Here is a 19,956-nt window from a genome sequence, read left to right as displayed (position 1 = left end):
ACCTGTGTCTGCTGGAGCAGCAGCTGCAGATGGTCAGACCCCAATGGATCTATTCCATTGTAAACGGGAAATCACAAGGAGCAACCAGTTTTCTTGTTATAAATCTCCACCATCTTATCGTCATGGCTCATTGTTGGGTCTTTCCCTTTATGCAAATCTTTTTCACATCAACTGGTGCCAGAGGCTTGTAATTCTATTAACTCTCCAGTCTTCCAGTACTTATCAGCTGCTATCTGTCCTGCAGGAAGTGGTGTATTCTCTCCAGTCTGACACGGTGCTCTCTGCTGCCACCTATGTCCGTGTCAGGAACTGTCCAGAGCAGCAGCAAATGCCCCATAGAACACTGTTAGACTGTGACGCTTCTTGCAGGACATACAGCAGCTGATAAGTACTGGAAGACTGGAGATTTTTTTAACAGAAGTAAATTATAAATCTATATAACTGATTTGAGAGAAAAAATAAAATGGTGAGCCAGCCCTTTTATGTATGTTCCTTTTTTAATATCTCAGGAAAAGTATAAAGAAATTGGTATTAAAGAACCTGAATATCAGCAACCTAGCGTCCCCGTCACGTAGCGAGCAGGATGAGGAGCCGTCCCCAGCCCAGTACCCGGAGACCAATGACAGGTAATGGCCGCCGCTCTGCACAGGGGTAGTGCGGGCAGATCCCTCCTGTCCGTGTATATAATGGAGTCTTGTGTCTCAGAGCCAATGAGAAGAATCACTCTGATGTGGACGGGCACGATGAAGAAGTATCCGGCTTCTACCCTCCTCCTTCTCTCTCTAAACCGCTGCCTCAGAGTCAGGAGAAGAAGCGGTTGAACAACATGGACGACACCATTGTGGCGCTGAACATGCGCAATGCTCTGAGGAACAGTCTAGATGGCAGCGCGGAGGAGAGCTCCTTCACGGAGGAGGAGGTCCTGAATGACGTGCCCCCCCACCCCGCCGGTGAGTGACACCCACACACACACACACACACAACGGCAACATGGTGTATACTGGAGGAGGGGGATGCAGAGGTCCGGTACCTGACCACTCTTCTTCCTGCTCTCCTCCAGGTATTGTGCTGACCAGAGAAGGATACTACACCATCCCGTCCATGGAAGAACTGGCCAAGATGACTGACGAGGAGGGGAAATGTGTGGTGGACGGCTTTACCATTGGTCGTAGAGGTGAGTGGGGATCGGAATGCTGGTTAGCCTCTGGTCGCATCTACATGGTACAGGAAGGATGCCGTGTGGCCCCATGATGAGAAGTTTCCTTTGGGGATTTGCTGCCCCTTTGAACAATCCCTTTAAAGGGATGACCTAAAGCATGGCTGCTATTTTTTAGAAATCTCTTTACACCTGCCCATGGCTAAGCCCTGATGTAGCAAATTCGGTGGCTGCAATACCTGACACAACCTGAGGCCGGGTGTGGTGCTGTGTTTGGTAGAAAGCAGCCATATTATTCTGATCCTGGACAGTCCTTTTTTGCCACATACAGAGTGTGTGTCGGCGCTATGGCGGCTGGGGGTGGAGAGGGTTATGGTGCCTTATATAGCGTCTGCTGTGCAGGTCTTATAACACGGCCCACTCTCTTCTCCCACAGGATACGGCTCCATATATTTTGAAGGACTGGTGGACCTAACCAACCTGAACCTGGATGAGATTGTCCATGTACGGAACAAGGAGGTGATCGTGTATACAGATGATGGAAATAAGCCGCCCGTGGGGGAGGGGCTCAACAGGTACGGCCACTTGTATCCCTCATGTTGTTGTGGGGGTTAGTGCAGAGACAGTGGCACCAATGAATAGTATGGGTGTAGCCGTGTCTGCATGGTGTCTGAGCGCAGCTGGGGGGGGGGCACCCCGCTACACCATCAATGTCATCTAGTTGTTACAGACTTTACCATGCAGGTTATTCAGCAACTGGAGGGCCACAGGCCCAGGGACCTGGCTTTAGTCTATGCGGGTGATATAGAATGTTGTAGAAGCTTCAGTTGTGGGTCCGGTTGGATAAGAGGAGCCCCTCCCTTCATGGTGTGTTATCCTAGGGCTGCGGAGGTGACACTGAATGAAGTGTGGCCCATCGACAAGACCACCCGATCCCTGATAAAGAGCCCAGAGCGACTGGAGGAGATGAACTACAAGAACAAGCTGGAAGCCGCCTCCAGGAAACAAGGAGCCCAGTTTAAGGAGTATCGTCCAGAGACCGGCTCCTGGGTTTTCAAGGTGAGACATCCTGTCTGTGTATAAGGGATTGGGGAATCTGCGGGGCGGCGGCAGCGGATGGAGCTTCAGAGCAGCTGCTTGTGGCTTACATATAGCGGAGCGGGGGGGCCAGATTTGTCAAGTATCTGTCTTTTTACTGTGTTTTGAGTCTGCCCATTCAGAACCTAAAGAGGCACTGCAGCAAAAATATTTTTCTTTCAGGTCATATGGTTTGAGAAAGTATATAGATCTGTAATTCTCTTCTATATAAATTGTGCAGTCTTCCAGTACTTATCAGCTGCTGTATGTCCTACAGGAGGTGGTCTATTCTATCCAGTCTGACAGTGCTCTCTGCTGCCACCTCTGTCCATGATCAGGAACTGTCCAGAGCAGCAGCAAATCCCCATAGAAAACCTCTACTGCTCTTGACAGTTCCTGACATGGACAGAGGTGGCAGCAGAGAGCACTGTGTCAGACTGGAGAGAATACACCACTCCCTGCAGGACATACAGCAGCTGATAAGTATTGGAAGACCAGAGAGTTTTTATTAGAAGTAAATTACAAATCTCTGGGACTTTTTGAAACAAGTTTATTTGAAAGAGAATTGTTGGTGAGCAATCCCCTAAATCGTTAAAAATGCAAAGTCTGATACACTAATGGGGAACGTCCGGCCCTTCAGCTGGTGCAAAACTACAATTCCCATCATTCCTAGACAGCTGAAGCTAATGGGAATTGAAGTTTTGCTACAGTTGGAGAGCCGATGGTTGCCCATGCCTGGTCTCCTGTGATATAAGGGTGAAGCCGCGACCCTGCCGTTAATATCGCTCCTTGTGATCTTCCACAGGTGAAGCATTTCTCAAAGTACGGACTCCAAGACTCGGACGATGAAGAGGAAGATGCCGCCTCCACCGCTGAATCTAAGAAGCTGAAAGCAGCTGCCCTCCCCCCTCCGGGCCAGCAGCAGCCGCCCCCACCGCTCACCCTACCCAATGGAAGACCCACCCCTCCACCTCAGGTAGAGAGGGGCTGACCGCTCACTGACCGTCCTGTGTAAGAATAGGGATAAGGCTCTGAGCGGCCTCCATATACAGCCATAAAGTCACACAACAGACTCTTTCTAATCTTGTCTTGTGTTCATGATGTCAGGGGGTCATGTGACTGGAGACCACTAGGGGTGTAAGTCAGGCTGAGTTTTTTTACTTCTGCAGGAATGTTCCCAACTGTAAAGGGTTAAATTTGTCAATCTCACAATAAATCCATATGTGATAGTCTGCACACCTGAGTAAGGTAAATGGGGTCTCTCAGGAGAGAGCTAGGCACAGGATAGTGCGGGGACCCCCACCCATAGGATCTAATGGAGGTCACCTGTATTATCGTTGGATTGCGTCTCCGTATCCATGGAGATCGGTTACCTTGCCGCTGGTTGTGACAGGTAATCGTTGATCTTGGCATTACACCTTATTAACTGTCAGAATATCTGACTGGATCTCACTACAGCCGGGGAGACGCCATGCAATCCCACTCATTGGCTCCAATAGTCTGTGGAGTTCCGGCCGTGAAGTGTCACATTGCAAGGATGTTGATCCTACACCTTGTGGGAGGTATTGGCTTTGCAGATTTTTATTGCCCAAGGGCAAAAAAATACTTTTATTTCCCAAAGGGATAAAACTTGACTTAATCATTTATTTTAAATATATTTCACAATGGTGACTGTGCATTTACAGTGATATATTTAAATAGCAGCGCTATATTGGATGGTGCTTGAGTTTGTAAATCATGTCAGTGTAGCCTTTATATATGTAGTATTATCATCACTAACCGTGGGATTAACTGCACCTCCGCCGACCTGCCTTGTCTGGTGATGATGTACTACAATAATTTCAACTTTGTGGGACTGGTTTGTTCTGCAGAATGATGCAAGCTTCGCTTGAGGTTATTAATGCCTTCATATATGTGCGGGCTTGCTGCATTTGAGCGGTCATGCATACAGCGCTCTTTATATATTTAGCTCACATGGCAATCATGGGGTTAACTGCACCTCCACAGACTTGCCCTATGTCTGGTGATACTGTATTACAAGAAACTTAATAAAACAAGCTTCTTTCGTAGTTCATGCCCGACATGCAAACACTATTTGCGGTAGTGTATTGAGGTTCTTGTTACCTTCATATGTGTACAGCCCACCGGAATAGGTGAACATGCATGCGGCAGTAAGATGCGACTCCTGTTATGGCTTTTGTAAGCCGTTGGCTGTCAGATTCTGGCTGCGGGCTTAATGAATGCGCCTCGGTCTGAGCGAACCAACGGTGGTGCAGTCTGAGTGCTTGTTTGTGAATGCTGTGCCAAGTCCTATCATTTCTGCTACACTGAGAAAGCTAGAGCAATATACTAGCAATCTTAAGAAGGGGATGGACATATTTCCAATATGCACTGCTATATTATAAATGCCATGCCTTCTGTCTGACTAGTTTCATCAGGCATCACTGACTTTATCAATGTAGGCAATGTTTCATAGTCCTTCTCAGTGTAGCAGAAATGATAGGACTTCGCACAGCATTCACAAACAAGCACTCAGACTGCACCACCGTTGGTTCGCTCAGACCGAGGCGCATTCATTAAGCCCGCAGCCAGAATCTGACAGCCAACGGCTTACAAAAGCCATAACAGGAGTCGCATCTTACTGCCGCATGCATGTTCACCTATTCCGGTGGGCTGTACACATATGAAGGTAACAAGAACCTCAATACGCTACCGCAAATAGTGTTTGCATGTCGGGCATGAACTACGGAAGAAGCTTGTAAGTTTCTTGTAATACAGTATCACCAGACATAGGGCAAGTCTGTGGAGGTGCAGTTAACCCCATGATTGCCATGTGAGCTAAATATATAAAGACCGCTGTATGCATGACCGCTCAAATGCAGCAGGCCCGCACATATATGAAGGCATTAATAACCTCACCCGAGCTTGCATCTTTTTGCAGAACAAACCAGTCCCACAAAGTTGAAATTATTGTAGTACATCATCACCAGACATAAGGCAGGTCGGCGGAGGTGCAGTTAACCCCACGACTGCCTAGAGTCTTCGGTTGGTGATAATACTACATATATAAATACTACACTGACACGATTTACAAACTCAAGCACCGTCCAATATAGCGCTGCTATTTAAATATATCACTGTAAATGCACAGTCACCATTGTGAAATATATTTAAAATAAATGATTAAAAGTTTAACTTTTATCCCTTTGGGGAAATAGTTATTTTTTGCCCTAGGGCAATAAAAATGGGTCACATTGCAGGCGTGCCAATTGGACACTTAACGGTCACCTGTCAATCGTCTATTTCAATGCTGCTGTCGTGTTGTTTGCGGCATTAAAATGGTTAAATGACTGCTGTGAGTGGGATTTCTGGGGTCTGCTCCATGTAGTAGTGGACCCCTACTCCCTGCTGTCAGTTGTGTACACAGTAACATAGCCGACACAAGAGATTGCCAAGTCCCGGCTATTTCAAGTTGGCACGGTTGTGAGAGGAGGTTGGGTGGGCTGAGGAGGTGATGCTAGGGGGTGGCACACACAACATTGCTGGTGTTCATCCTGGTGAGGAGGGTGGGCGGGCTGAGGAGGTGATCACACGACTCCAGGATTGGCTTGCTTATTGTGCCTCTATCTCTTCGCTAATCGCTAATAACGGTGGTGGTCACTGCCCATATACATTCTATGATTCCCACATGCTGTGATAGTAACAGGACAGTATAGGGACATGATGGACGGCTGGTCAGGAGTTATACTCACACTGTGGGGGATGAGATGAAACAATGGAGAGAAGGGCCTGCTAGAGAGGTGGTGAGGAAGTCTCTAGAATACGTGCAGAATGGACCTGAAACTGGCAGCTGCTCAACGTATGGATACCTGTAACCTGCTGGGGATTTACCTAGATGGCAGCCGCCGCGGGGTCATACACATATATCCTGTGATCCGTCAGCCGGGGGATCACCATGGTGTGCTCTCTGCATAGGTATATATCCGGGGGTCACCATGGTGGGCTCTCTGGATGGGTATATATCCGGGGTCACCATGGTGGGCTCTCTGGATGGTTATATATCCGGGGTCACCATGGTGGGCTCTCTGGATGGTTATATATCCGGGGTCACCATGGTGGGCTCTCTGGATGGGTATATATCCGGGGTCACCATGGTGGGCTCTCTGGATGGGTATATATCCGGGGTCACCATGGTGGGCTCTCTGGATGGTTATATATCCGGGGGTCACCATGGTGGGCTCTCTGGATGGGTATATATCCAGGGGTCACCATGGTGGGCTCTCTGGATGGTTATATATCCAGGGGTCACCATGGTGGGCTCTCTGGATGGTTATATATCCGGGGGTCACCATGGTGGGCTCTCTGGATGGTTATATATCCGGGGTCACCATGGTGGGCTCTCTGGAAGGTTATATATCTGGGGGTCACCTTGGTGGGCTCTCTGGATGGGTATATATCCGGGGTCACCATGGTGGGCTCTCTGGATGGTTATATATCCGGGGGTCACCATGGTGGGCTCTCTGGATGGGTATATATCCGGGGTCACCATGGTGGGCTCTCTGGATGGTTATATATCCGGGGTCACCATGGTGGGCTCTCTGGATGGTTATATATCCGGAGTCACCATGGTGGGCTCTCTGGATGGGTATATATCTGGGGGTCACCATGGTGGGCTCTCTGGATGGTTATATATCCGGGGTCACCATGGTGGGCTCTCTGGATGGTTATATATCCGGGTGTCACCATGGTGGGCTCTCTGCATAGGTATATATCCGGGGGTCACCATGGTGGGCTCTCTGGATGGTTATATATCCGGGGGTCACCATGGTGGGCTCTCTGGATGGGTATATACCCGGGGTCACCATGGTGGGCTCTCTGGATGGTTATATATCCGGGGTCACCATGGTGGGCTCTCTGGATGGGTATATATCCGGGGTCACCATGGTGGGCTCTCTGGATGGGTATATATCTGGGGGTCACCATGGTGGGCTCTCTGGATGGTTATATATCTGGGGGTCACCATGGTGGGCTCTCTGGATGGTTATATATCCGGGGGTCACCATGGTGGGCTCTCTGGATGGTTATATATCTGGGGGTCACCATGGTGGGCTCTCTGGATGGTTATATATCCGGGGGTCACCATGGTGGGCTCTCTGGATGGTTATATATCCGGGGGTCACCATGGTGGGCTCTCTGGATGGGTATATATCTGGGGTCACCATGGTGGGCTCTCTGGATGGGTATATATCCGGGGTCACCATGGTGGGCTCTCTGGAAGGTTATATATCTGGGGCCATCATGGTGGGCTCTCTGGATGGGTATATATCTGGGGGTCACCATGGTGGGCTCTCTGGATGGTTATATATCCGGGGTCACCATGGTGGGCTCTCTGGATGGTTATATATCCGGGGTCACCATGGTGGGCTCTCTGGATGGGTATATATCCGGGGTCACCATGGTGGGCTCTCTGGAAGGTTATATATCTGGGGCCATCATGGTGGGCTCTCTGGATGGGTATATATCTGGGGGTCACCATGGTGGGCTCTCTGGAAGGTTATATATCTGGGGCCATCATGGTGGGCTCTCTGGATGGGTATATATCCGGGGTCACCATGGTGGGCTCTCTGGATGGGTATATATCCGGGGTCACCATGGTGGGCTCTCTGGATGGGTATGCACCCGGGGTCACCATGGTGGGCTCTCTGGATGGGTATATATCTGGGGGTCACCATGGTGGGCTCTCTGGATGGGTATATATCCGGGGTCACCACGGTGGGCTCTCTGGATGGGTATATATCCGGGGGTCACCACGGTGGGCTCTCTGGAAGGTTATATATCCGGGGGTCACCACGGTGGGCTCTCTGGATGGGTATATATCTGGGGTCACCATGGTGGGCTCTCTGAGGCAATAAATGCTGTGTAGCTGAACTAGTGAACGTTCCTTATGGGTAAATAAAGAAGATGGCGTCTATGGAGACCTCAGGCTTGACAGTGCTGGGCAGGTTAGCGGTGTGCACAGAGCAGAGGTGTTGGTCGTGTGACCTCTGACCCCTCGGTGTATATGGACTCTCCTGCCCCTAGTGTTCGAGGTTGTAATTGTTGTCTGGTGCTGTTATCAGAGCCCGGCCGATGAGCAGTTGGGGCGAGTGCTGGAGCTGGACAGTGACATGGCCGACATCACCCAGGAGCCGCTCCAGGATTCAGCAGCTGAGGATCAGGACATCACGGAGGAGCAGGAGCCTGTGTCTGCATCGTCCCACATCGCCTCCTCCCTGGGTGTCAACCCTCACGCTCTACAGGTCAGTCCCCACTGCCGGCTGTGTAGAAGGTGTTGCTGCAGTGTGTGTGTGTGTGTGGTGGGGGGCACGGTGTAGCTGCAGTGTATGTTTGTGTGTGTGTGTGTGTGTGTGTGGTGTAGATGTAGCTGTGTGTGTGGTGGGGGGCACGGTGTAGCTGCAGTGTATGTGTGTGTGTGGTGTAGATGTAGCTGTGTGTGTGGTGGGGGGCAAGGTGTAGCTGCAGTGTGTGTGTGTGTGTGTGTGTGTGTGTGATGTAGATGTAGCTGTGTGTGATGTAGATGTAGCTGTATGTGTGGTGGGGGGCACGGTGTAGCTGCAGTGTGTGTGTGTGTGTGGTGTAGATGTAGCTGTGTGTGTGGTGGGGGGCACGGTGTAGCTGCAGTGTGTGTGTGTGTGTGTGTGTGTGGTGTAGATGTAGCTGTGTGTGTGGTGGGGGGCAAGGTGTAGCTGCAGTGTGTGTGTGTGTGTGTGTGTGTGTGTGTGTGTGTGATGTAGATGTAGCTGTGTGTGATGTAGATGTAGCTGTATGTGTGGTGGGGGGCACGGTGTAGCTGCAGTGTGTGTGTGTGTGTGTGTGGTGTAGATGTAGCTGTGTGTGTGGTGGGGGGCAAGGTGTAGCTGCAGTGTGTGTGTGTGTGTGTGTGTGTGTGTGATGTAGATGTAGCTGTGTGTGATGTAGATGTAGCTGTATGTGTGGTGGGGGGCACGGTGTAGCTGCAGTGTGTGTGTGTGGTGTAGATGTAGCTGTGTGTGTGGTGGGGGGCACGGTGTAGCTGCAGTGTGTGTGTGTGTGTGTGTGTGTGTGTGTGTGTGATGTAGATGTAGCTGTGTGTGATGTAGATGTAGCTGTATGTGTGGTGGGGGGCACGGTGTAGCTGCAGTGTGTGTGGTGTAGATGTAGCTGTGTGTGTGGTGGGGGGCACGGTGTAGCTGCAGTGTGTGTGTGTGTGTGTGTGTGGTGTAGATGTAGCTGTGTGTGTGGTGGGGGGCAAGGTGTAGCTGCAGTGTGTGTGTGTGTGTGTGTGTGTGATGTAGCTGTGTGTGTGGTGGGGGGCAAGGTGTAGCTGCAGTGTGTGTGTGTGTGTGTGTGTGTGTGTGTGTGTGATGTAGATGTAGCTGTGTGTCTGGTGGTGGGGGGCACGGTGAAGCTCCGCCCCTCTGACCTTTGTTGCTGACCTTTGCCCGTGCAGGTGATGAAGGCTTCTCTGTTGCTGGAAGATGAGGGTGGTGATATGGTCAGCCATCTTGCCTATTTCCCCTCGCCCCTGGATGCGTCACAGATCAGATCCCCTGGGAGATTTGTCTCTTCAGCGCAGTCACCTCGGACGCCAGGCGGTGAGTCGTGGGAGTTGGGGGTGGTTGAGGTTTACGGGCGCATTCACACACAGCAGATTACAATCACACACAAGTATACAGGTGATACTAGGAACAACCTCAGAGCTGAAATGCTGCCCCTTCTGACTCCCATAATAAGATTTACAATTTACTTCTGTTCTACTTCTATTTAAAATCTCCAGACTTCCAGTACTTATCAGCTGCTGTATGTCCTCCAGGAAGTGGTGTATTCTCTCCAGTCTGACAGTGCTCTCTGCTTCCACCACTGTCCATGTCAGGAACTGTCCAGAGAGCACTGTCAGACTGGAGAGCATACACCACCTCCTGTAGGACATACAGCAGCTGATGAGTAATGGAAGACTGGAGATTTTTAAATAGAATTAAATTACAAATCTGTATAACTTTGACACCAGTTGATTGAAAGAAAGTTTTTGCTGGGGTAATCAGCATTTCTGTGTGGTGTGAACAGACTTATAGGGTGGTCTGATATTATTGGGTTATCCACAGTACACTCACCCTGACAGCCTCTGCTCAGACATCAGAAAGCCAAAGTCCACAGAGCATGAATACAGCGCCTTTCCTGCCTTCAGGCCATGTGTGGTATTGCTGCTCATATCCATTAAGTGACTACACCCATGCTACAATACCGTACACTGCCTGGGGGACAGGGGTGGCATCCTGATATATAACATGGAGTAAGGGGGAAGTATTACTCCCATCGGTTATGTCTGTCGTCCAGCTGTTACCTATAGCTCCCATCAGCCAGAGGCTATCCAGGCCAGATGGGAGTAGTAGTTTTAGCAGCTGGAGATTTGACTCCTGTGCTGTACCTGCTGTATATAACCCGATGCGTCTTCTCTTTCTGTAGTCGGCGGTCTGCTACACTCCAGGTTCTCTGCCCCCACCGGGCTGAAACCCAAGGACTCTCCGCTCCCCTCTTCCTCGGCCCTGTGGTCCACACTGGGGCCGCTTTCTTCTGCCTTCAGGATGCCGTCTCCCGCCCCGGAGGCCCAGCTGAGGACTGTGGGGGTCCTCCGCCAGCAGCAGGGTCCGGTGCCTCTGAACAAGTCCGCGTCAGCCGGGAAGGGCAAGCTGCTGATGGACATGGCTCTGTTCATGGGCCGCTCCTTCTCTGTGGGCTGGGGCCCCAACTGGACGCTGGCCCATAGCGGGGACATGCTTAGCGGCTCCCGAGAGAGGGAAGAGGCCGCTGACGCCGCGGACTACAGGTTCCTGCATAAACCGGTGGCTGCTAAATCGTAAGTGACCGTAGGACATGGCAGATGGGGGGGGGGTGGGGGGAGGCCTTTGCCAATTTACTGCAGACATCCCTGCGGCCATACAGACGCCCAGCTTGCCCACACACCTCCACAGCTGCTTCTTACTTCTTAGTCTTACAGAAACCCCCTTTAAGATTTACTTGGAGAAGCTAAGTCTAGAACAGAAGAGCCGAGATCTGCAGTCCTACCTAATGCCTCTAGAGATCGCCCTGAAGAACAGTACGGTGCAGGCCGAGCGCTGCCCCCACCTGGTGCCCAACCCAGGAAACTCTGCCATCCATGACTACGCCGGGTGGGCCAGCGAGTTCTGCCAGGAGTCCTCAATGGAGCGTGAGTGACCTCTGACCTCCCCCCGGGTCCGTCTCCTTTGTCTCATGTTCTGGTCTTCACACTTTTTTTTTTTTTTTTTCTTTTTAAACTTTGCAGCGGTAGTAAAGCAGTGGTGCCTGACATGGACCCTCTGTAAGGCCTTGTGGGGTCAACTCCGGGAGCTGGAGAGCAGCCTGGATGAGGCCAACGAGTATGTGGAGCGGTTGCAGCGCCGTAAGGCTTTCTCTCATTGGCTGGCAGAGACCGCAGCGGAACGCATAGAAGAGGAAGTAGCGCTTCACCGCCATGAGCGGCCCATCGAGGCGGTGTTCAGCTTCCTGACTGGCTGCCGGATCAGTGAGGCCTGCCGGCTTGCGCAAAAATCCAGTGAGTGATAAATATGGTGCAGGAAGTGTTGTCATAGGATGCCATTCCAGCCACATGTTCTGTAGGTACTATATGTATAAAATATCTGATATCCCTCCGCAGGTGACCACCGTCTGGCCATGTTGCTCTCTCAGCTGGTTGGCAGTCAGCAGGTGGTCGAGCTGAACCTCATGCAGCTGGTGGACTGGAGGAATCTGCAGGTGGACTGGTTCATCCAGGAGGAGCGGCTGAAGGTCTACGCCTTGTTATCGGCCACCCCGGTAAGCGCTGGATGCTGCAGGATGTGTATGCAGGGCCCTCCCTGGTGCCCCCAAGTAACCAGTGTCTCCCCCTTCAGGTGTGGCAGTCATCGGATAAAAAGAGTATTAACGTCTGCTCGGAGCTGGACTGGAAGCGGGCACTGGCCGTTCATCTGTGGTACATGCTGCCACCCACGGCCTCCATCCCCCAAGCACTGCAGCAGTACGAGAACGCCTTCCAGGTAGGGGCCTCCTGCTTCTGATGGTGCTCCCCCCCCCCCCCCCCCCCCCCCCCCCCCACTGTTGTGGTCATTGACCTCTGGCCTGTATTAAGCAGGAGTCAGACGAAGGCACCCGCTATGCCGCTTACCCGCTGCCCGCCTACTTAGAGGGACACGGCCTCAGCCTGGAAACCATTGACGCAGATACTTCCTCCATCAAGAGAGACGTCTGCTTCCACCTCCTGAAGCTGTACAGTGACAGGTAAATGTCACTGGGTGTGGGTCAGGGTGGTGGGGTACGCTGCCTGTGTCTGTGCCCGGCGGCAGGGTTGTCTGCTGCCTGTGTCGGTGCCCGGCGGCAGGGTTGTCTGCTGCCTGTGTCGGTGCCCGGCGGCAGGGTTGTCTGCTGCCTGTGTCGGTGCCCGGCGGCAGGGTTGTCTGCTGCCTGTGTCGGTGCCCGGCGGCAGGGTTGTCTGCTGCCTGTGTCGGTGCCCGGCGGCAGGGTTGTCTGCTGCCTGTGTCGGTGCCCGGCGGCAGGGTTGTCTGCTGCCTGTGTCGGTGCCCGGCGGCAGGGTTGTCTGCTGCCTGTACATGTACACACTACCACAGTCTCTGTACTCTCTTTGATCTGTAGATGTTACGATCTTCGTCAGCTCTTGGACCCCAGGAGTGTGACCCCAGACCCCCTGGACTATCGCCTGAGCTGGCATCTGTGGATGGTCCTGCAGGCATTACATTACACGCACCTCTCAGAGCAGAGCCAGGGACTGCTGCACGCCAGCTATGCTGAGCAACTGGAGAACGTGGGGCTGTGGGAGTGGGCCATATTTGTCATGCTTCACATCCCTAATAACATGTAAGTTACCCTCTCCTCACTGCAGGGACCCCAATATATCTGCCTCCCCTATGTCCTCGGGGGAGGGCCTGCACTAGACTTCTTCTGTATCCTCCTCTTTGGTGGGGGGGGGTCGGTCTTCACTATATTTTACATTCTGTATTGTCCTCCGGTGAGGGTCTTCACTATATTGTCCTCGGGGGAGGATCTTACTGTCTATATTATAGTCTGATCCCTCCTCTCTCTCTCCAGTATTCGGGAGACGTCTGTGCGGGAGCTGCTGAACAGACACTGCGCCCTGAGGGAGACCCCAGAGACCCTGATGAAGGAGAAGTTCCTCATAGAGAAGCTGCACATCCCAGCAGAATGGATCTACGAAGCCAAAGCCATCAGGGCCAGGAGGGACGGAGACCGCCACAGGGAGGCGCTATACTTACTACGGGCTGGACACTGGAACCAGTGCCATAAGCTGGTGTGCCGCTACCTGGCGTCAGGTGAGCACTGTGTGAAAAAAATAAAATAAATAAATAATAATAATAATATTTTTATATAATATATATATATATATATATATATATATATATATATATATATATATATATATATATATATATATATATATAATTTTGTAACTAATCCTTAGCCGCACTTACATCTAAACATTAACTCTTCGCTGAGCTTTTTTCTTCATGTTACAGCCTAATTGTACAGTGACACCAGAGAAGTGATTGATGGGAAATGTCGGGCGGGGGGGGTTCTGTCTTTTAGACGCCATCATCAATGAGAACTACTCGTACCTGCGCAGCTTCCTGGACGAGATGTCCCGGCCCGAGAACTGTGTGCACATCCAGGGCTGGGACACGGCCGGGCAGGTCTACCTGGACTACATCAGTGTCATAGAGATGCTCAACCACATCCGGCAGGTGAGGATCCCTTTAAGAAGGAAATCTAGAGGGGGAGATTTGACAGGTGACACCCGGCACTGGTGGTGGGGAAGTATGCCGAGAGGGAGGAGGGAAAAGCTGCAGCACTGACATCTGATTGGATGCACAGCTCTGACATCACCCCAGGAGGAGCTGCCCCCTCAGCAGTTATAAAGACCATGAACCTTAAAGGGGTACTTTACTTAAAATGTTGTTATAGTAGGCGGTGGGGGAGGGGCGCAGGAGTTGCACATATGGCAGATCCCATACCATACCTTTTTGGCGTGGGGGTGTGTGTGTTATAGGAGCCGGAGGGGGAGGGGCGCAGGAGTCACACGTTTGCATTTCCTCCTTTTGCAGAATGAATCCTCTGGCTGTGAGATCGAGCGATTGCACACAAAGGTGACGTTTGTCTGTAACCGGGTCGACCAGATCCACTGCTACAACTCCAAAGATCGTCTAGCGCAGTCTGGTGAGTGGCCCCCAGGCCTCTGCTCTTGTAATAGGTCTTAAAGGGATGGAGAGCCTCTGGGTGCGCTGAGCATCGTGTAAGGTCCCATTCACATGTCCTTGTCAGTTTTTATCATGATCAGGAGGCCTCCAAAAGGCTTCAGGAAAGCATTGGGATTTCCTTACAGTAATCCGTTTTTACCTTCAGGAAACAATTAGAAAATGCCTTCAGGATTTCCTGGTCCTCCTATAGAGTATTGTGCCACCCTTGGGTCGGATCGGGTGGTTGGGCACCCCTGTGGGATCCGGGTGCCGGCTCGGGCACAGTGGTGTTGAGGTCCGGGGGGGGGGGGGGGGGAGCAGTTGACGGAGCGGCAGTTACTGGGGTCCGGGCAGAGCTATCTTACGGTCTGTGAGGTGGGGATCAGGCAGTGCTGGGGTCCCAGTGTGTGGCGGGGTAGTGCTCACTGTGCTCAAGTCGCAGGGGTGCCAGTGTACATCAAGAAAGCACCCACGATTCCGGCACTCCCATAGACTTCTATGGGGGCGTCCGTGCCATAAATCCACATGAAAATAGGACAGGATCTAAAAAAAATCCTGACCTGTTTTCCGGAACAGATACCCTTCAGAAAAAACCTAAAGGGCGTCCGTCACTAATGTAAATCCTGAAGGGCGTCCGTCACTAATGTAAATCCTGAAGGGCGTCCGTCACTAATGTAAATCCTGAAGGGCGTCCGTCACTAATGTAAATCCTGAAGGGCGTCCGTCACTAATGTAAATCCTGAAGGGCGTCCGTCACTAATGTAAATCCTGAAGGGGGTCTGTCACTAATGTATATCCTGAAGGGGGTCTGTCACTAATGTAAATCCTGAAGGGGGTCTGTCACTAATGTAAATCCTGAAGGGGGTCTGTCACTAATGTAAATCCTGAAGGGGGTCTGTCACTAATGTAAATCCTGAAGGGCGTCCGTCACTAATGTAAATCCTGAAGGGCGTCCGTCACTAATGTAAGCCTATGGGTCCGGAAATCCGGACAAATTTTCCTGACATGTGAAGGGGGCCTTACTGTATACCTCACATGAGACAGCTGATGGCAATCTAGATGTGATATATACAACTGTACCTGTAGGTGGCGCTCTGAACACAGTCACCAGACTGAAAGCCGCCATACTTCATTCTGCAGGTTTATCCAGGACGCAGTGTAGAAGCCAGGGAGGTTTCCTGACTGTGTGAGGACTGCAGTCTGTAGGGACAGAGCTATAGATCACATCCGGATACTGGGTATAGGTACAGAGCTATAGATCACATCCGGATACTGGGTATAGGTACAGAGCTATATATCACATCCGGATACTGGGTATAGGTACAGAGCTATATATCACATCCGGATACTGGGTATAGGTACAGAGCTATATATCACATCCGGGTACAGAGCTATATATCACATCCGGGTACAGAGCTATATATCACATCCGGGTACAGAGCTATATATCCCATCCGGATACCGTGTATAGGTACAGAGCTATATATCCCATCCGGATACCGTGTATAGGTACAGAGCTATATATCCCATCCGGATACCGTGTATAGGTACAGAGCTATATATCACATCCAGATACCGTGTATAGGTACAGAGCTATATATCACATCCGGATACCGTGTATAGGTACAGAGCTATAGATCACATCCGGATACCGTGTATAGGTACAGAGCTATATATCACAGCCGGATACCGTGTATAGGTACAGAGCTATATATCCCATCCGGGTACAGAGCTATATATCACATCCAGATACCGTGTATAGGTACAGAGCTATATATCACATCCGGATACCGTGTATAGGTACAGAGCTATATATCCCATCCGGGTACAGAGCTATATATCACATCCGGGTACAGAGCTATATATCACATCCGGGTACAGAGCTATATATCCCATCCGGATACCGTGTATAGGTACAGAGCTATATATCCCATCCGGATACCGTGTATAGGTACAGAGCTATATATCCCATCCGGGTACAGAGCTATATATCCCATCCGGGTACAGAGCTATATATCCCATCCGGGTACAGAGCTATATATCACATCCGGGTACAGAGCTATATATCCCATCCGGATACCGTGTATAGGTACAGAGCTATATATCCCATCCGGATACCGTGTATAGGTACAGAGCTATATATCCCATCCGGGTACAGAGCTATATATCCCATCCGGGTACAGAGCTATATATCCCATCCGGGTACAGAGCTATATATCCCATCCGGGTACAGAGCTATATATCCCATCCGGGTACAGAGCTATATATCCCATCCGGATACCGTGTATAGGTACAGAGCTATATATCCCATCCGGGTACAGAGCTATATATCCCATCCGGGTACAGAGCTATATATCCCATCCGGATACCGTGTATAGGTACAGAGCTATATATCCCATCCGGATACCGTGTATAGGTACAGAGCTATATATCGCATCCGGATACCGTGTATAGGTACAGAGCTATATATCCCATCCGGATACCGTGTATAGGTACAGAGCTATATATCCCATCCGGATACCGTGTATAGGTACAGAGCTATATATCACATCCGGATACCGTGTATAGGTACAGAGCTATATATCACATCCGGATACCGTGTATAGGTACAGAGCTATATATCCCATCCGGATACCGTGTATAGGTACAGAGCTATAGATCCCATCCGGATACCGTGTATAGGTACAGAGCTATAGATCACATCCGGATACCGTGTATAGGTACAGAGCTATAGATCACATCCGGATACCGTGTATAGGTACAGAGCTATATATCCCATCCGGATACCGTGTATAGGTACAGAGCTATATATCCCATCCGGATACCGTGTATAGGTACAGGGCTATATATCCCATCCGGATACCGTGTATAGGTACAGAGCTATATATCCCATCCGGATACCGTGTATAGGTACAGGGCTATATATCCCATCCGGATACCGTGTATAGGTACAGAGCTATATATTACATCCGGATACAGTGTATAGGTACAGAGCTATATATCACATCCGGATACCGTGTATAGGTACAGAGCTATAGATCACATCCGGATACCGTGTATAGGTACAGAGCTATAGATCCCATCCGGATACCGTGTATAGGTACAGAGCTATAGATCACATCCGGATACCGTGTATAGGTACAGAGCTATAGATCACATCCGGATACCGTGTATAGGTACAGAGCTATATATCCCATCCGGATACCGTGTATAGGTACAGAGCTATATATCCCATCCGGATACCGTGTATAGGTACAGGGCTATATATCCCATCCGGATACCGTGTATAGGTACAGAGCTATATATCCCATCCGGATACCGTGTATAGGTACAGGGCTATATATCCCATCCGGATACCGTGTATAGGTACAGAGCTATATATTACATCCGGATACAGTGTATAGGTACAGAGCTATATATCACATCCGGATACCGTGTATAGGTACAGAGCTATAGATCACATCCGGATACCGTGTATAGGTACAGAGCTATATATCCCATCCGGATACCGTGTATAGGTACAGAGCTATATATCCCATCCGGATACCGTGTATAGGTACAGGGCTATATATCCCATCCGGATACCGTGTATAGGTACAGAGCTATATATCACATCCGGATACCGTGTATAGGTACAGAGCTATATATCCCATCCGGGTACAGGGCTATATATCACATCCGGATACCGTGTATAGGTACAGGGCTATATATCACATCCGGATACCGTGTATAGGTACAGAGCTATATATCCCATTCGGATACAGTGTATAGGTACAGGGCTATATATCCCATCCGGATACCGTGTATAGGTAGAGATTAGACCCCCCTGCAGCCTCCATTACTGTATGGGGGGGCTCGCTGAGGATAGGCCCTGGGGTGGGGAGGGGATGAGATTTGGCTGATTTCCGCAATCTACTTACAAATTGTTCTTCCCTTCTAGAAATGGCGAAGCGTGTGGCGAACATCCTGCGTGTGGTTCTCCGGTTACAGCACGCCCCTGACTCTGACGACTCTGACATCCAGCGCGTCCCCCTCAGACTGCTTGCCCCGCACATTGGCCGTCTACCGATGCCGGAGGACTACGCCCTGGAGGAGCTGCACAGCCTCACCCAGTCTTATCTACGGGAACTCACAGTAGGCGGCCAATAGACTCTCCTACATGGCGGACAAAGCCGCCACTAGACATCCGGACTCTAGTCATATGACCAGGGAGGAGGGGTGATGTCCTGCACAGGAGCCGCCATGGCTGCTCACATAACGCACCCGTTTCTACGCCCAATATTTGTATAGAGTCTTTGTATGTATAAAGTTAAGTTAACCCCCTGGGGGGAGGGGAGGGGGGGCTGGGGAGGATTCGCTCACGGGATTAGTTGGCATCAGTGTTGAAAATTTGCCAACGTTGTCAGAGCGGCCAATGGCGACATCTTCCAGAGCGGGGGTCCGCAGGAGGAGAGGGAGGGGTCTCTGTTTTATCAATTATGTTTTAGGGTGACTCCGGTGCCTCCCGGCTGGGCCCTTTTCTGCCCCCGGCTGGGCCTTCTGCTTCCTCCATTGCTGATGGTTTCCCTCCTGAACTGATCAGTGTAAAGGCCAGCGGTGGCGCCCCCTGCTGGCTGTGTGAGTGTAGGGCGTGTATCCGAGTGTTTCTGCATGGATCTGGTGACGTGGTTTTTATTCAGAGCTTATACAGACGCAGGATGATTAATAAATATTCTAGATTTTTGTTTTTTTCCGAGATATTTTTAATAAAAACCTTTACAAGTTGTTCTGTGACTGCTCTTGTGAAATCCTCTGTGCTGCTGGGGGCCTCCTGCTGTGTCACCACTTCACAATAAGGCTGTATGAGTGTATCACACCTGATGGGCTTAGATACAGTCAGACAGGATCAGTTAGATGTGACACAGCAGACAGTATCGCATGGGGTCAGCGTATCTAGGCTTGGACTGGCCCCTGGGGGAGCAGGGGTTTCCCCTGGTTGGCCCTACCTGTTGCTGGGCCTTCCTGTTTAGTAGCTTCAGGCCGGCATGTAATCCCCCAGCAGTGCTGCACATGCCGGTCACCCGGTCACTTACTGCCTCTATATAGAATATTATAAAGAGTAAAGAGTTAGCGGGATGACAGGCAGCAGCACGTACTATGCAGAATCAGCGCAGCCCCTCGCCCCCCCACACCTCCTCTCAGGCTGCCTCCATCTGCTCTATGTGCCGCTGCACAGGACACAAGAGGGAGAGGGGCAGCACAGTGCGGAGCATCCCACCTGACAGCATGTGAGCATCCCACCTGACAGCATGTGAGCTCTGCCTGGTGCTCTCCTGTACCAGAGACAAATCTGTGTATTATCTATGCATATATGTAACGTCTACCTATGATGTGTGTATGTCCATATCGTACGTCTCCCCCCAG

The 19,956-nt window shown here is 50.8% G+C and overlaps 1 protein-coding gene across 6 annotated transcripts in view; it reads left to right on the top strand.

Annotated features, from left to right (window-relative positions):
• The window catches only part of NUP98 (nucleoporin 98 and 96 precursor), a 32,902-nt gene extending 13,584 nt beyond the window's left edge, over positions 1 to 19,318 (top strand). For 4 of the 6 annotated variants that reach the window (XM_069969339.1, XM_069969335.1, XM_069969337.1 and 1 more), the window contains exons 15-33: positions 510 to 626; positions 706 to 950; positions 1,061 to 1,174; positions 1,593 to 1,731; positions 2,038 to 2,215; positions 3,039 to 3,209; positions 8,353 to 8,532; positions 9,723 to 9,867; positions 10,736 to 11,126; positions 11,260 to 11,477; positions 11,574 to 11,843; positions 11,946 to 12,103; positions 12,181 to 12,324; positions 12,420 to 12,565; positions 12,938 to 13,159; positions 13,391 to 13,632; positions 13,907 to 14,061; positions 14,422 to 14,533; positions 18,494 to 19,318. In XM_069969339.1, the coding sequence (XP_069825440.1) occupies positions 510 to 626; positions 706 to 950; positions 1,061 to 1,174; positions 1,593 to 1,731; positions 2,038 to 2,215; positions 3,039 to 3,209; positions 8,353 to 8,532; positions 9,723 to 9,867; positions 10,736 to 11,126; positions 11,260 to 11,477; positions 11,574 to 11,843; positions 11,946 to 12,103; positions 12,181 to 12,324; positions 12,420 to 12,565; positions 12,938 to 13,159; positions 13,391 to 13,632; positions 13,907 to 14,061; positions 14,422 to 14,533; positions 18,494 to 18,702 (3,556 nt within the window). In that variant the 3' untranslated portion in view covers positions 18,703 to 19,318. The remainder of the gene's footprint in view (positions 1 to 509; positions 627 to 705; positions 951 to 1,060; positions 1,175 to 1,592; positions 1,732 to 2,037; positions 2,216 to 3,038; positions 3,210 to 8,352; positions 8,533 to 9,722; positions 9,868 to 10,735; positions 11,127 to 11,259; positions 11,478 to 11,573; positions 11,844 to 11,945; positions 12,104 to 12,180; positions 12,325 to 12,419; positions 12,566 to 12,937; positions 13,160 to 13,390; positions 13,633 to 13,906; positions 14,062 to 14,421; positions 14,534 to 18,493) is intronic. The other 2 variants (XM_069969341.1, XM_069969340.1) reach the window with 1 other exon arrangement.
• The last annotated feature ends 638 nt before the right edge of the window (positions 19,319 to 19,956 follow it).

The sequence above is a fragment of the Dendropsophus ebraccatus genome, chromosome 5, assembly GCF_027789765.1.
Source record: "Dendropsophus ebraccatus isolate aDenEbr1 chromosome 5, aDenEbr1.pat, whole genome shotgun sequence".
NCBI classification, from domain to species: Eukaryota; Metazoa; Chordata; class Amphibia; order Anura; family Hylidae; genus Dendropsophus; species Dendropsophus ebraccatus.
The sequence above is the reverse complement of the archived record's forward strand: the minus strand, read 5'-3'. Positions and strand labels throughout refer to the sequence as shown.